The following is a 17,065-nucleotide window of genomic DNA, read 5'->3' as shown; positions in this document are numbered from 1 at the left end:
TGAGAAGAGCACCTGCCAACCCATTCACCAAAAAGCACCAGTTCATCTCATTTAGTCCCAGCCAGCAGGCTATTTCCACTCATCTTTCAAGGTGACAGCTACCACTACCCCCATCCTGCATCTACCAGAGGCAGACTAAACCCAAAAGCAAGCAAAACCAGACAGAAACCAATGTCATTTTATACTGGTGAAACTAAGCCAAAATCTGACTCAGCTTGCTGGCTTACCACAGATGGTCAAACAAGGGGAAGCAGAGGAGTCTATAGACTCCTTCTTTGAAGGGGTGAAAGGAAGATACAAATGTCCCCAAGAGCAAAGCAAATTACTTCATTTTCTTTCTGAGCTCCCTCTCTTACTTGTCTTCACTTTTCCTGCTCTTTCATTCTAACAGTTCTCATATTCCTTCTCCATATGCATTCTCCCTAGCAAAGAGGCCATTAGGAGGTAACAGCAAGCCCAGCTTTTGTGACTCCAGCTCCTGTTTAAGTTACAAGCTAATAGTATATACATTAATTCTGTATACATCATTAATAATTTTATAATCATATTTCTACAGGCCCGGTCATGGTGCTGCACTACACTGTTACATACTACCCAAACACAGAAGCCATATACAGTCCCTGCCCTGACAAACAGACAGTCCAGGCTACGTATAGGCTTCCTAAAGTCAGTGGAAAATCACTTACTTTCACTGTACCTCAGTTTCCCCATTTCATAATTCCTGTGCCCTTGAGAGGAGGAACTGAAGACTTCAGTGTTAAATGATCGCGCTACTCTCTTTGAAAATGGAAAGTGATGCCCCTAGCCTACTAACAGGGATGTCACAGAGGTATAGGAAAGTCAGATGGTTAATCTTGCTGAAGATCCAGTTCCTTCTTTCTGCAAAATAAGGCAAATATGACTCACTGTGTCCACAGGGTGTTTGGAAAATAAAACGAAAACAGTGGTACGCATGAATGACCTGCAGATGAGAGTGATTGAAAACACTCACTAAAATGGATCAGAGACTAAGAGGAGGTTGGGTAAGAAAGGGGAATATCAGGAGCCTCCAGTGTGACAGACTGCTGCACAAGCAAAGACAAGCATAGGAGCCAATAGAGATAACAGTAAGAGGAGTTTTGGAGAAAAAACAAGGATCCGGGTTTTTTTTTGCGCAGCCCAGAAGCAGCAAATTTATTTACACTGCACTTGAAAAGATATCAGAGGGGCTCGAAAGGAGTAAAGCATCCACTAGGTAACAATGAGATGCTGAGATCAAACCAACCCAGCAGAGTCAAGGCAGACTAGCCTCTGCATCCAAAAACTCCCCTTTCCTGACAAAAGGGCCAGACTAAGTCCCTGAAGACAATAAAGCTAGATGACAAGAGAAAGGCAAATGCTTACTTGAATAGTTTAATATCACTTCAAACACTCCAATCCATTTTGAAATAAATATTCAAGGCACAGCAATCTAGAAAGACCCAGCACAGATGAAAGAAAGAAATATAAATCTGCCTGTCGCAGTCCAGGACCAATTCACCTGTGCTATAATGCCAGAAAAATACCATGTGTGCGTGGCCTCTTTCAGTGGAGAATCCATGGGCATAACCCTACCAGGTACAGCACAAAGAAATAAAACATTTCAGGGACCAAGTCATGTACTTGAGCAAGATGTCGCCCTTCTTATGTGAGTCCATAATAAAACTCACGTTTGCATTCACCGGAAGCAGAGTTGAATCCGAGCAGTCCAGTTTAGAAAAATACTTATTTCTCCAGTAAAATTAGCAAAATGCAAGTTTTAGTCTGGATACATACACGTACGCACTTCTGCTCACTGCATTAACAGAGACCAATCTTTGCCTCAACGACCTATGGCTTTGCAAGTTGACTGACAGTGGGTAACTGCTGAGCTGATTGCTTGCTATCTTATTGGGAGAAAACCCTTAGAAAAGGTTTTGAAAATATGTGGGAGAGCATGAATGGTACATTCACAACAAAAAGAAGAAATGAAATAATATGGGTCCCGTGAAAAACAAAATATGGATGGAGAATGTGGAAAAGGGGGACGTCTGGTTACAACACACACGTGGCCATACAATACTGCACCAGGGACAAGCTTGGCTCTACATGTTAGAGGGAAATGGTAGTAATAAAGTGGTGGAGGAGTATATTTTGACTAGCACAAAATGCAAAATTGGAAACATAGGTGGGAAGCTTCTGGATTATAACCACTGTTATACAGAAAAAAAGCTTTGTTTCATGGAGCACATTTCACATTTGGGTTAAACCTTGTATCGGATATTCACTTGCAACATCTGAAAAACCTGATTTAAAACCACTTCCCAAGAAAGATAAAATAGATTCAATACCAACATTCAACTAGTCTGCTTAAACAGGACAAAGTGTTAAGTAGGACATCAAGGACATCACAGGATACCTTTCAAAACAATACAATCTCTCCTTTTCTCATCTGTGGCTGGAAGATAAACATCCAAGGAGTAATAGATAATCTGTAGCAATTCTATTTGTGATAATTATTCATAATTAAAATATTGTTATTTGTAATAATTAGGGGCAACACAAGACCCACAACAGAATGAGTTGATATTGAGGCAGGCTGTGAACTTTTCAAGAAAAAAAGCCAATCAAGCCCCAAGCACAGAGGCTCACAGGAAATCCCAAATATTCTAAGATACCAGCAAATTCTGACATTTGAGGCAGTCGCTCAGTGCAAAGATACCTGACGCAGCATAGGTACCACAAGCAATCTCACCATAGCTTTAGAGATCAGAGTGAGCTAATTGCTTTGCATCTCATGTTTCCAAAACTAATATATTTGGCACCAGGTCAAGCGTCCCTACACTGCACTATATTCTCCGGTGTAAACATACCCACAGAGCCCCAATTGCACTGAGGACTCATGTTGAAGACGATAAGCTATTTGGAGTCAATGTGTCTGTACTCAGTATCAGCCACAGGAGCAGGCAATACTCCCTCTCTCCATGCATAGAAGTGGAGGGAGCAATCTCCTCCTACCATTTATGCAAACCCTCCAAACTGTTGACTGTCCAAGATTTTCAACTGGGACTGTGAAAAGCCTAGCCTTGGCTGTATTTGTTCTTATGGAATGTGCCATGAAACTACCAGTGACAGAGATTGCTTTTAAGGTTTTCATCATGAGAACTAAAGCATAAAACTAACTAAATAAAGAGGATGTGGACTATCTGCAGGGCTGGTGAAAAAGCAAAATGGATGCAAGCAACGGAGGCCAAGGATGCCTCAGAAAAATGAGAGGTTAAGTCCACAATTTGCCTGAGGGAGGCACGGACTGCTGAGCAATGAAAACACTTGAATTAAAAAATGAGAAATGAAATGAAAAAGCAATCAAGGGTAAGAATGAGGCACAGCGAAACTAAGAAAATACAAAGCTTTGCACAGCGATTATGTCTGAACCAAATTCAGCAAGTGTAAGAACGATCAGGAAACTCCAATCAGGGCAAAAATAAAAGACCAAATTACCAGGAGGTCTGCAACACTGGCCACGGTGGTCAGCAGTCACAGATGTGATTGCTCACAGCTGGGGTTGTGGGGGACACAGGTGTAGCACAACTCAAAACAAGAAGACTGGGTTCTTGATTTGGCTTTCTACAAACGTAGGTAAGACTGAACTTTGTACCTGCCCATACACATAAAGAGCAAACAGCCAATTTTTTCAAAATGACATAAACCAAGTTGATGGCAGGTTATAACAGAGATGTTTTTGAAAGAAATGTCACGGGGTTTAAACCACTTGGGATGAAAGGGCTTTGATTCACAGGTGTTGAATGCTGGGCATTGGCAAAACTCAACCATTACTTTGTCATACAGAGGCAATGGATCTGTGTAAAGTGCAGAAAGCAGAGTTAAGCTAGATATTCAGCCAAATATTCAAAAAGAGCTGTTTGAATGGACAGAAGTAGGCCTAGATCCCCGTACAACAAAGGCTGAAGCAAGCTGCTACTGGGTATTATGTGAATTAGAATTAGGATTTAATTGTCTCTGTATTAATCAGTGAGGATAATGGCCACCTTTTGGCTGGTAAACAGGACACCTATAATTCACCACTCCAGGGCAAGAAGCTTCTGCAGAGCTCCCACAGCCCAACATGATTCAAACCCTAGGCAAACCAATGACTCCTGTGCGGGGTGGGCTTATGGGAACCGGATTAGGGACTGCCGGGTGGCCACAGCGAAAAGGGCAAGTGTCTGTATGTCACTCTGTAGCGACTCACATTCCCCATGGTTTGAGCTCAGGAAGGACCATGGTGTAACACACCAGGGAATGACATGCTCAGGATAATGCAGTTTGCACATGTAAAATATTGAAATAACTGACTTTAATTACCTTAATTTACTGTGATCTTGGGAATGGAGAAGGACTGGCAATTCACAGACTAGATCAGCAGGTGTTTTTGCCATCTTAACAGCAGAGGTGCAACACAACAATGCCAGAAATAAAGCAAGTCTAGCGGGAGCAGGGATTCAAACCCTGCCTGTTTTCTGCATCAGAGACATAGAGCACTGCCAGTGAGCTCAAGAGAGGAAATAACATACCTCCATGCTCTGGTACTAAAACTTCAGCCACGTGATGCTTTCCTTTAAAAGTAAATGAAAATTATGAGTGAGAAAAAAACTCCAGGTAGCAGAAGGTAAGATTTTGGTTTTGGGACACTGCTCTCAATAAAAGTCTCTGTTGCAGCCTGTGACAGAGCTGTGATTGTTTGCAAAGTTTTGCAGAGCTTTAATTCACACGCCACGTACTTGTGAGCTCTCTCCTTTTTTTTGATGTGGGGAGGCAGGAGCGTTATGTAAAGCAACCAACAGCAGCAATGAGAAAGGGAATGGAATGACCAGCGGGGGATGACTTTGCAGGCAGCTGAGTTAATCTATCAGCTCGCTGTTTGTTCTGCCTCCTCCGGCCCATTGCCATCTCTCCCCCAGTACAGGCTCCAGTGCTCCTCTGATCTCTCGGGGAGCTGGTTCAGCTCCTTGTCTTTGAAAGGTTAGTTAGGCACGATGGGGGTGCCAGCCCCCCAGTCCCCATCCCCTTGAAATGCGCTTGGGAATACCGTGTAGCATGGCTGGAGTCTCAGCTTCTCCTGCGACGCTAGACTAGATCCGGTCACTTTAAGGTGATGGCCATATCCCATACATACACCTACTGGTGTATATAGCTTCAAGACTTTGCTGTCTCCTGAAGCTTCCAGTGCTCTTCTCTGAAGAAAACCGACCAAAACCAAGATCGGCTCTGCAACCCCATCAGGGATTCAGCAAGGTGACTCACGGGTCGCATGTCATTTTGCTGGGATAATATTTCACTCTGGTTAGAAACCGAGGGGGCACAGAGCTGTGTGTTAGAGAGATGACTCACTAGGTGACCTTCAGCTTACGTCTCTTGGGAAAAATATTTACATGGAAAGAGACTTTTAACACTGGAATAGATGGTCTTAGGTTACAGTTAACATCTTCAGAGGGTGTTATGAACAGGCCAGAGGAGCACATGCCAGATATGGGGCAGGAGCTCTCAACTGACATGAGTTGGCTGTAGTTCCTCAAGAGCCCAGCCTAGAACAAAACACAACTCAGGCCACATGCAGCCTCCGTGTCCACATCACAACTACTGCTGTCGCTGGTGTAAGTAAGATATGATCTTGTCTTATAGCACAGTACTAAATGATCTCTCAAGGTGTAGTCCAGGTTTATCTTCTGTGGTTTATTCCTTATTTGCCCATGCTGTGCAAAAAATGATCATAAGCTGTCTTTTTTATGCAGGTGAGGAAAGGGGTAAAGATGTCTGGGGATTGATTTGCAACTGTTGAATAAAAGCTGCTTCAGAAATACCAAAATGGTGGTATAATCTCAACTTACGAGAGTTTTATATTAATTATAGGGTACACACACATAGGAGTGATGTTTTATTCTCATTTAAAAGGTGTAAAGCTTCCCTGCATGGGAAGGTTTGCTGTTTCTTGCTGTGTGATTCTTTGAGTTATTGCATGTGCCCCCTCTGACAGACCCCAAGATAATCTTTGTTCAAAGTCTTTAATAGCTTTGAAAATGTGTTCTCCTCACGTGGCTGAAAAAAAAAAATAAAGGGGCAGATTCCCTTCTTCAGCTGACTCTCACCCTGTGCAGAAGTCAGGCTGTTAAAAAAACAGTATTTAGTGAATTCCCTGCCAATAGAATATCAGTATATAGCAAAGTATTGCTGTGATATTTTTCCCTTGCCAAAGCAAGCAAGGACCGTCCTATTGATCTCTCCCATGCTACAAGTTGGGAGCTCAAGACAGGGACCATGTCAACGTTTTTTACTGTAGTGGCAGTTTCCCGATGTGATCCAGGATTATTCCCTGCTGGCCAAACAAAAGCTCACAAAAAAAGGCCAGCCCTCAGCTGAGCATCTGATTCAAAAGAAAATTCAGCTGAAAGCCGAGCGCTGGAAAGATGAGTCAATACAAAAGCAAGCGGCAGCTCTGGATTTAAGCAGAAGTCCACAGCATTTAACCTACTTTAGCAGATCAATGCAGCAGATGTTTAATCATCACATTAATCCTAAAATAAAAATAATTACCCCAGAGAACCGTATTAGAGTCCCTTAATTATATCTCATTTTATCATCCTTTTTACTCAGGATCAGGAGCTACAGAGACCAGAGCTTCCCGATGTCATTCTCCAGCTTGCAGTTTAACTCTCATGTTAGGACTTCAGCTGCTACTATGGGGACGAGGTATTGGCCTTGCTGAGAGCACCCACATCCATCCCACTTGGGGGAAAACTGAAAAAGGGAAAAAAAAAAGGTGGGCAGGATTCTGCTTTCCAATGACACGGTACAAAACAGCAGGGGAAGGAGCAGAGAACGTTATGTGGTGGGTGAAAAATATGTGAATACCTAGAAATTCAATCTCTACATTCTCCCCTTCTTCCAGCAATGCCAGAAGCTCATTAATAGCTCATTAAGGGGAAGAGAGGACTTGACCAGAGGCTGGGCCCCTTATCAAATTTGACTGAGCAGAGTTTATTTCCTGGAGCATCCTCTCCTGCCTGCAGACCTGCCATCCCCACAGCCAGGCTTTGGGAACATGTCCGTGGGCAAACGCAGGACCATGAGCCTTCATGGCACCCTCCGTGGACAGCTTCAGGTGGGTTTTTATAGCAATAAAACCAACCCATTCCCTGCTTGTAAGGGCAAGCTTACAGCCATATAGCTAACTTTTCCATCTTTCTCCCAGAAAAGGGTGCTTCTGTCCACACCACTTATTGGGACCAGTCCCTAGTCTATGCTGTCCAAGCTGCTTGTTTTAGGTCAGATTCCCCCTGCCTTGCTGGCCTTTACCCATTTCCACCATCTTCTTGCAGAGAAACAAGCTAGCCCTGTGTTATATTTAGGCTTAAATGCATTATACATTTACTGGAATAGCACTTCAGGGCAGTTTTCAGGTTTCTCTAAATACACGAGGGAATTTCTTCCCGCTGCCTTGGGAAGAGGCCCAGAGGCCTGTTACTGTTGCAGATGTTGGGATGCAAGCAAAGGCTATCGTAAAACAAGCAGCATGTTGAATCCTAGCGAGTAAATGGCTTTAGGATTAGGCAGCGTCCCCAAGCTCCAGCTTGGCAAGTGGCACCAAAGCTATAAATATCCCACTTCCCCTCTGCAAGGATGCTCTCCAAAACCACCAGCTCCACTGTGGTTCCTGGAGGTGCAAGCTATAACATGTCCAAGGTACCTCACAGCCGGCATCAGCTTCTAACAGGCGACTTAACACCGGAGGTTTGTGAAAGAAAAGTAATTAAAGGTTACAGCTACCCCTGCACGGAGCGGATTGGCGATCAAACTGCCCGGGAATGGTCACCATAAAGTACTGCAGGGCATGAGAGTGAGAGAGGAAAAGAAAAAGTGAAAAAGTACCTTCATGATAATATTATGGTAACGACGTAGGCTGCTATGTAAATCACCTTTCTATCATTAATAACTGACAGCCTGAGACTGCCACATTCTGCATTTTTATTGCCATGAAAGATGGGAACTACCACTTCCCAGCAGAAAGGAGTCAAAGCGCTTTTTCCCTGCACTGAGTGGGGGGGAACCCTCTTTGAGACTCTTTCATGTGATAAAAAAAAAAAAGGAAAAGAAACAAATCATTACAAGCTGGAATAAAAAAAATAAATAAACAGTGTTTTCCAGTCAAAGTGACAAAATCTATGCACATCTCCCTGCTTGAGCCCCTTTGATGGCAGAGTGCTCAGAACCAGACTTTCTCCTAGCAAGCCCAGGAATCGGACGTCACCCTTTTTTGCATTCCCTGCAGCCCACTGATGACAGAAGCATCTCCCAGGGCACGAAGCAGGACAGAGACTGGCCACAGAGATCACTCAGTGGAAGAGTTTTAGTTGCACCTTCTCACCATTTTATCTTTACTTTGCTATTTTTCATTTCAATCTATACTTTGGACTTATTTTTCATTGCTGTAATCCTGTCACAGTCATTTCAACTTAGAAAAACAAGTATTGGCAGGACTGCGAGGCCTTTAGGACAAATGGGAAAAACTGAGAAAATAAGGCAAGATGAGACCTGAACCGGTCATAAAGTCATCCTCTCAACACCAAGGCAGCTCAGTACCACTCTCGTCTACCTAACAGGTTCCTGAAGCCCCCAAAGATGGAGATTTTATACCTCCTCAGGTAGCCTTATTCTTTAAAAGTTCCCCTTCATGGTCAAAGCCAAATTTTTCCTGCTGCAACTTAAGCCCATGACTTCTTGCCATCTCATGAGTCTTCATGGGGATGTGTTTATTACCTTCCTCTTGGCAGAAATAGTTTGGGTGTTTCAAGACAGTTATCGTATCTCCCCTCAATTTTCTCCAAGCCAGACAAACACATGTTTTCTACACCTCTGCTCATTCTTGCTGCTTTCCTTTGGCTCCTTCCAACTGAGTCACATCTTTCTGGAAGTGAGGTGCCCAAAACCAGACGGAGTCCCCCAGCCAAGGCCTCACTGCTAAACAAGGCATACAAATTGCTCTGTGGAAAAACTACAACACTCCTGTCTATACATATTAGTATCATGCTTGCTGTTCCCCCCCCAGTGAGAAACATTTGCTGATTTGTCAGCATTTTGCTTGCTCTTGGCACAAGGCAAACAACTACCTGAGTTGCAAATCAGGCAAGAACCAAACCATTGATCTCTTCTGGCAAAATGCAGCTAAATTCCAATAAAAAATTCCACAGCAGCTGCCTACGTTACTGAAACCCACTTACCTCAAAGCATGTAAGAGAAACATTCCCCTTTATAAAATCATACAAGCTGTAACACCTTAAGCTAGATTTAAGTAAAATAAACTCTGCACAGGTCAAGGTTAAACACTTGAAGATCCCCACTGGTGTTTGCCATAAAAAGAGCAGTACCATTTTCAGATCAAAGACTGATGTGCTTTACAACAAAGCAGTCTCAGCAGTAATTAATGAGAATACCGCAGTGAAAAAATAAAGTGTTCTCTCCATTATTTGGAACACTAATATTGCCACTTTGATTTTAGGAATTGCATCCGCATGTTTGTTTCTAAAGACATTAAAGTTTAGACAATGAGCACGCTACCTTAATTCAACCTCTCAGGACATTTCAGTTTGAACTTACACAGGATGAAAAGTCTGTATGGCAGGGTCTGATCAGGGGCAAATACTCAGGTGGTACAAGTCCGTCTAAGTCTTAAGTTTAAGACCTAGATTTTTGCAACAGCTAAGGATTAAAACACAATCTAAGAAACACAAAAATCATTATATTCTGCCTAACATTCTCCTTTATTAATAATCTAACAGACATTACTGATGCTGGATGCACCTTCCTGGATTGACAAGATATTAATATTGTCAGCACAACACCGAAAAGTGGTTTGAACCAGTATAATGGTATGGCTGGATCTCTGTCTCCATTCAGTCCGATCAGACAACTTTTCCTATTCCCTCAAATCCCCCCTTACCTTTTGAGATAGTTTCTCCCATAGAGGATCTGCTGCAGCAAGGTGACCACGGCAAAGGCGCAGATGAATATGAAGAACAAAGTTCTGTTTCCCAGCAAATCCCTGCTTGAGGAAGGGTCAGTGTATCCCATCCTTATTAAAAGCCACTGAAGCTCTGCTGGGTAAAATTCAGTTCGTTGTCACCTTCATGCTGGGAAGCGGAGGGGAACGCTTGCTGGCTTTTCTCTGAGCAATCCAAGGACAAGGTATTCCATCGTTTGGCCCTTCTGCCCCTTCCTTGCCCCTTTTGGATGTTAGCTCCAGGATTGTGCGCAATGGCTTGCTTCCACGGTAAAGTTTCCAGGAGATTCAGACGTGGGTAACATCTAAAATCATCTCTCAGAGCTCTTTCAGCGCAGGCAGCCTGTGCTGTGCAAGAGGCATTCTGTTCCCTCTAAGCCTCTCTTGAAAACCCGCTGCTAGCAATTATCTACTTCAATCCCATTTTCATATTCCAGATGGGGGAAGCTGCAAATAAACCAGAAAACTGCAGCCAATGGCAAACACAGGGCTCCTGCAACCCGCGTTGGAAACACATAGTCGTCAGCTCTTCTTTGCTTCTGCTCAGTGATTCCAACAAAATGTGCTTGCAAGGAGACGTGACTGGGGTGTGCTATTATTGAACAAGCATGTAACGATCATGAGGAATTCATTCAGTCCCCTGCAAAAAACAACAGCAGCAATCTGGTCAGGCTAGCAGGAAAGCTGCATTTTGTATAGCAGCGTGCCGTCCGTACCGTGCCTTCGGTACTGTAGCATTTGCATGCAGAATGCAGTGCCTGTAGTCATAGACCGCTCACTATTTGGGCTCCTATATTTCCCCTGGTTATTCCTCCAGAGCAAGCATAAGCAAGGTCACTGTGCATCTCTTCAAGGACAGAGCTCTCAGTTCCTGCATGCTGATTTATTGGAGGCTCTGAGTAGCCTCACAGTCGCAGAGAGGGAGACTGCCTCTCAGTGCAGGCTCTAAGAACCATTCATTTAAAGAGACAAATATTCCGATTGTTCCTCCACCAGAAACAGTTCTCTTTTGAAAGGGCAAAGCAACAAGACCTTGTCCACGGCCATCATAACTCCTCTAAAAATCTCCCCATTGTCAGGAGAGGCTCAATTCAGCTCACAGGGAAATCAATGGGAGTTTTGTTGCCGATTTGACTGTGAGCAAGATCTGCCCCCAACCCTTAGCTTCTTAAAACAAGCTCCAATGAAAGCTTTATCCATGAATGAAACGTCCTGACTAGGAGGTTGTTTTGCCCCAATAACAGATGGGAAAAGGATTTTTACGACAAAATGTGGAAAAAAAAAACCCTTTGTCTAAGAGAATGGGAAGATTTTTTTGTGAATAAATTTTCCAACAGTTAAATCAGCATATGCAAAATGTTCTACTGTGCCAGCAGCCCAGCTGTGCAAAGCAGCAAACAGGGACTGTTTCTGCACTTTGTCTCAGCTGTAATTGGTGCTGCATGGGAAGAAGGGCCAAAGGTAACTTTGTGTAACCCTTTCAACCCAGTTCCTGTTGCCAGGGCTAGTCCTCAGCATGACCTACAGCAATTCAGGAAAGACAATCAAGGGCTAAAGCAGGCTTTGCCTTACCTAATTTTAAGCAACAAAAGTATCAAAAGCGTTTAAGGTAGGAACCTCGTCACCCTGAACTCCTGCAGCCCTTCAGACACCCTTGACTTTGCAGAGAAGGTGTAGGGATCCAGCCTCGTCCTTCTTCAGTCCCTTCCAAAGCTCCCACATGTGCATTGAACCCTGCTAAATGCTTCAGTTATCACCTGTGCATATAAAAAGTGTGGTCACCCCAGGTCAGATCAAAGATTATCCAGCCCACTGGCTTGTCCCGGATAGTGGCCAGTGATGGATACACAGGGAAAAGTAGAAGAAAAGGACAAAGACATACAGATACTTCCTTGGAAATGCTGTCCCACCATTTTGTGGTTCAGGGTCTTTCTGAATCGGGGGAAGAAAAACAATATTTTGGTTAGAAAAATAACTGAGTTGGATGTACTCATTTGTACTGTACTGGGACTAATACAAATACCAGGGACTGCAAGTTAAATAGCAAAAGCAGTTTGATTCCCTCTTGTCAAAGTCATCAGCTCTAGGGCCAAATATGTTTCTTTTAACAATCAGTTCATGTAAGCCCATATAATACAAGAGTGTTTCCATATAGGAACCGTACCATTTAGATGGATCTAACTGCATACACTTCTCAGTAACAGGAAAAGCAGTGTGGCCATCAGAAATCCCAGGTTGGGACCCAAGATACTACACTGGCAGATTTGTATGGGGAAGCTGAGAGGTAAGGCCTGTAAGGGCAGATGTGAATGAAAAGGTACTTAATGCTTTGATTTACTGGATTTTTACTGATAGCTTTGAAAATCCTCTCTAAGAAATTTGTCTCAATTGCTCCTGGAGTTATTTTACAATAACAGCAAAGTATCAGAGAGCAGAATTTGGCTACTTGTGACCTTCTATGGGTGTGATGCCAGTTTTGCAGATTTTAGTATCGCTTAGGTTTTGGTGAAAACACTTTCAACCTTTCTTACTCTATTCCCCTCCATTCAAAGTTATTTTTTCTTGAGGTATCTGTACTGTAGTGCACCAAACTCATGAGCCTAGCAGATAATTTTCTCCTGGACTGATGGTCAGCCTAAGCTGCAGTAAACAGCCTGGAAGCGCCATGTACTCTCTTTGATTTTCTGTGTCCTCTCATCCTTCTGTGCTATATCGGAGCTGGCCAGAAGATACAGCACCTGAGAGGCCCATGTGCAGGAGAGCTGCACGCCTAAAGCAAAAAACAAAGTACAAAGATACATATTACAAGTGAAGAGGTTTTTCTATGCCAGATCTTGTGCAGACACCGCTCCTTGTGTCATATGTAACAGAAATCTGTTTGCTGCCTTCAGCCGAGTACTACAATAACACTGCAGAACTGGGAGCAGAGCAGCTCTGTGCATGCATAAAGCAATAGGATGTCTACCGAAAAAATTTCAAAGGACGCTAGGGTTGCCTGCAATGTTTGTTGTGAGTGAAAATAGTCACATGGTGCATGCAGAAGGGCTGAGTGAGCAATGCCAGCACTCCTTCCCAGGGACCCTTTGAGAGTTTGACTTGTCAACTACAGGCCTCCTTGAAAGCATCAGGCCTCTGCAGAGAACAATTTAAATTTGTTTTAATGATTTTACACCCTGCAATTAAGCAAGCAACGGGCAACAAAAGAGCCCCTCCAGATTTTGAGAAGGGCCTGGGGAAAAGGACATTTCAGTAAGTTGTGTTGCAAACACAGATTTGCTGGGTGTGACTGGGCCTCAGGTGCTGTGTATGGCACTGACTGTTAGTCACACAGGCGTTGACCCTGCAACGGGCAATGTAGCTACAATGACACTGGTAATATACAGGGAGTCCAGGCCACATCACGCTATACTCCAGTTAGCATCATGCCAGAGCACGGGAACCCAGTAAATAAGATCTCTTCCATCACCAGAGGGTCAAGTATCACTTAACTAGTATCAGCCACTCAAAATACCTCTTATGAGATGGTGAGAGAGAGATGGATAAGCTGCATAATACACACAAGCTCAGAAAGGGTATTCTATATTGTTTCTTGGCGTATAGACTTCAGAGGCTAAAGCAAAAGTGGCAAAATGGAACTGCTCATAGTCTGTCATAATATGAAGCTGCCAGAAGCAGTCTGTCTTTCACGTTGCTGGCCTTTACTTGTTGTATGTGAGCTGCTTGATAAATATCATCAGAGATAATCTATCACAAGAAACTCCTCCAGTGAGACTCTGAGCCCTCGAACACAAACATGAATATGCTCCAGACAGTAATACCCTCCAATGGGAGTTCATCGTTTGCTCTCAAGTCCAAATGAAGAAGAACTGAATTAAAAAAAAAAAAAAAGTTAAAATTGAATCTCAAAGACAAAGAAATCTTGGCTAACCACCAAGACCATGTTTGTGAAGCTCCACACAAGGAAAGCAAAAGGACAAAACCTGGTAGGAGTCAGACTCTACTGCTCTCATGCACAAGCACATCTCTCTCTCTGCTGAAAGAACAATATGCAGCCCTTATTTCTAAGCTGCAGTTTATTTTTTAATGCAAATGAAACAGAAAAAATCCTTCTGATGGGCAGGTCTGTTTGGGAATTTCCTTAAGTCCCTTTCACTGAACCTGTCATTTGAATCAGTGTTTGACTGATTATGCACTCTAATTTCAGCTGAAAGCAAGGGCATTTAGTGTCTCGGATAGCAGGATCTGTCTGTTGGTTGTTTAAATCACGGTATACATAACTGAACATGTTAAACTCACAGTATTTTACAGGTTCAGTGTAAAGCAAAACATGCTTCACATTCCCCTTCAGGACTTTTTCTCTCCCTGCCTGCTCAGCCACTCTCCACTCCTCTTCATAACTGTTAGGCAGATTAAAGAACTTCACACACAGCACAGCAGAATACTATGGGCTGTAAAATGTTTTAGTAGAACACTTTTTACATCTCATTCAAGTATCTATTTTTTCCCCTAAATTAAAATTAAATCAAGTCTATTTACAGTTTCCAGGATGCCTGTGTTAACTGCTAGATCCCTGATTCTGCGAGGCATTGGCACATAGGTATATGCCTGGAAGGTTCTGCTGAGTATGACACTCATAAACATATGCTTATCAATATTAATTATTTTGCAAATATAAAACATAAATTTATTAGCATAATCTAGTGTTTAACACGATGTCTAGTCCCCCATCACTGCCACAAATCCATATGTCTTAAACTGGAATATAAAAGGAAGCTGAAAGGAATCAACTAAGATGTAAACATTTATTTCCTCCTGAGTTGGGCTAAGCCACGAGGAGATGACAACGGCTAATTTGGCACCAGGCCTCCTACCTGTGGAGCTGCCTGAATGGGAGGAAGTGTCCTGAAGATAGCACATGGTGTGTACACTGGATATACGTTACATCATCTATTGAATCATGACCAGTTTCCTTCCAATTATGGATCACATAGGCACTGGGGAAGAAATGACCCAGTGCATAAAATATCCCTTTTTTACACTGCTGACACCATCTCTGTTGGAAAAGAAACGAGGTCTTCCTCCCGCTGATAGGAAGCTCTAATGCAGCGGCTGCCATGGCTATAGTGCTGTACATTTACTATTAACAGTTCCTCATAGCAGGGCTTGCTAAAACATATAGCAAAGTGCAAAACTAAGCTGGGCTCAATGCTAGGGACAGCCTTGCTTCCCCAGTGGCGTTTCCAGACTCAAAAATATAGGAAATTTAGCGTGATTGTTATGATCCTGTACAGGCTCACAACAACCCTGCAAATAATTGAGAACCATGGAAGCTCAGTTTCTCTGCAGGGAAAAAGAAACAGGGCCAAATTGCTTTTACAGGGATCATCTGTTAAAAGCATTAGTTTGATTTCGGAGCACTGCATGGGAGCCCTGGATTTAGCACCAAATCAAGAGGACTGAGATGTTGGCAGAACCATGGCGGGGCCATGGCCGACACTTGCTCTCAGAATAGGAACATCATCCTCCCTCTACCCCAAGCAAGTCATAACTCCCACCTAGTTCATCAAAACCAAACTTATAAGCTTCTGGTGAAAGCCTGGAAAGTGCTGCAGTCAGTGGCACTCACTTTACAAGTTTAACGGCAGTTGAAAGTTTTGATACTTCATTTCGCTGAAAATATTCTAGCATTAACACTACAATGAACAAATATTTCCTACGGTCAGAATAAGGATCACACGTTATCTAATGCTGAAAAACCCAATTAATAACTATTTCACTATTTTAACAACACATTTTTACAGCAAAAATAAAAATGTTAATCTGAGAGAATTAAAAAAACTATAATATAGCATATAAAGTTAGATTTAATTCACAGAGACAATGAATCTGATCTTGGAATACATTTTGCTGTGCCAGTGAGTAGGACTAATCAGAATGGGGGTAAATATGAAAAAGAAAATATTCCTCTGAATAATCAGCTAATTAAGTATTTCAAAAATTTTACACTATGCTTATAATCAAGATATAGCAGACACCTATTACAGAAAATGATTTAGGGAAAGTTACCTTTGCCTTTTTACAACAGTTCTGAAGTGATTTTGCTTTCGAAGGAATGAAGTATATTCCTCTTGAATTAACCATCAGCTTCAATTCACATGAACTTTCAAGCAGTCCAGACATTCAACTTTCAAACCATTCTTCATGACGTCCTCCTACAGCACTGATTACATTACTAACTATACATTGTAGGCAACAAGTGTTGGCTTGGGCAGTCTACCAGTTTATCTGAGCTACTCTTCTAGGCAAAGCCAATATGTTTTCAGATGCATCATGATTTTATAAATAGTCCATGCTAGTCCATGCTTAGTTCAGTCCATGACAAAAATTATAAATTAAAAAAAAATCCAGCTGGCTTCTGCGGTCTTCAAAAATCCCCACTCTTCCTGAAATACATTTTATTTCGCTCTTCTGGCACTGTGGAAGTGCTCACTGGAAATCTGGGCAACCAAACCTGAAGAAAGAAATCTCTATCCCTACAGTACTGTGACTAGGCACATCTTTCTGCCCCTCCTGTGATAGCGTGGATTCAGCTTTTAAGCTCTTCACAGTGTCCGGTCTGACCTGCGTGTGGTTACAGAGATGGCTATTAATAAAACTGGCGACCCTTTCAAATTCCTTCCTTTGGATCTGCGATCTGCCATGAATTCCTGGGTCATGTTTATCTGTATTAGGGTAGCAAATAGAGACCACTCCTGGAACAGGACTGTGTTAGACACTGCGGCTGGGCATTAGCAGAGTTCTTTCCATGAGAATTTATAATTTAAGCACGCAAGAAGGAAAGGTGAAAGAGGGATTTATTAGCCCCTTTGACAGAGAGCAGGAATTGCAATTTAGAGGTGCTGCTTGATAGCATGCAACCTGCTCAGTTTGCAAACATACACTAGGATGCCAACCCAAGGTGACGATGGTCTTTTTTGCTGACAAACAAGTCTAGGAGTCCCGAGGGGACAGACA

The 17,065-nt window shown here is 42.8% G+C and overlaps 1 protein-coding gene across 3 annotated transcripts in view; it reads right to left on the bottom strand.

The window, feature by feature from the left end:
• The window catches only part of LOC142074785 (alpha-2,8-sialyltransferase 8E), a 41,101-nt gene extending 30,675 nt beyond the window's left edge, over nucleotides 1–10,426 (bottom strand). For 2 of the 3 annotated variants that reach the window (XM_075135658.1, XM_075135660.1), the window contains exon 1: nucleotides 9,992–10,122. In XM_075135658.1, coding sequence (XP_074991759.1) covers nucleotides 9,992–10,122 — 131 coding nt within the window. Of the gene's footprint in view, nucleotides 1–9,991 lie in introns of all 3 variants that reach the window. The other variant, XM_075135659.1, reaches the window with a different exon arrangement.
• Between the last annotated feature and the right edge of the window lie 6,639 nt (nucleotides 10,427–17,065).

Source organism: Calonectris borealis, chromosome W, assembly GCF_964195595.1.
Source record: "Calonectris borealis chromosome W, bCalBor7.hap1.2, whole genome shotgun sequence".
Taxonomy (NCBI): domain Eukaryota; kingdom Metazoa; phylum Chordata; class Aves; order Procellariiformes; family Procellariidae; genus Calonectris; species Calonectris borealis.
The sequence above is the reverse complement of the archived record's forward strand: the minus strand, read 5'-3'. Positions and strand labels throughout refer to the sequence as shown.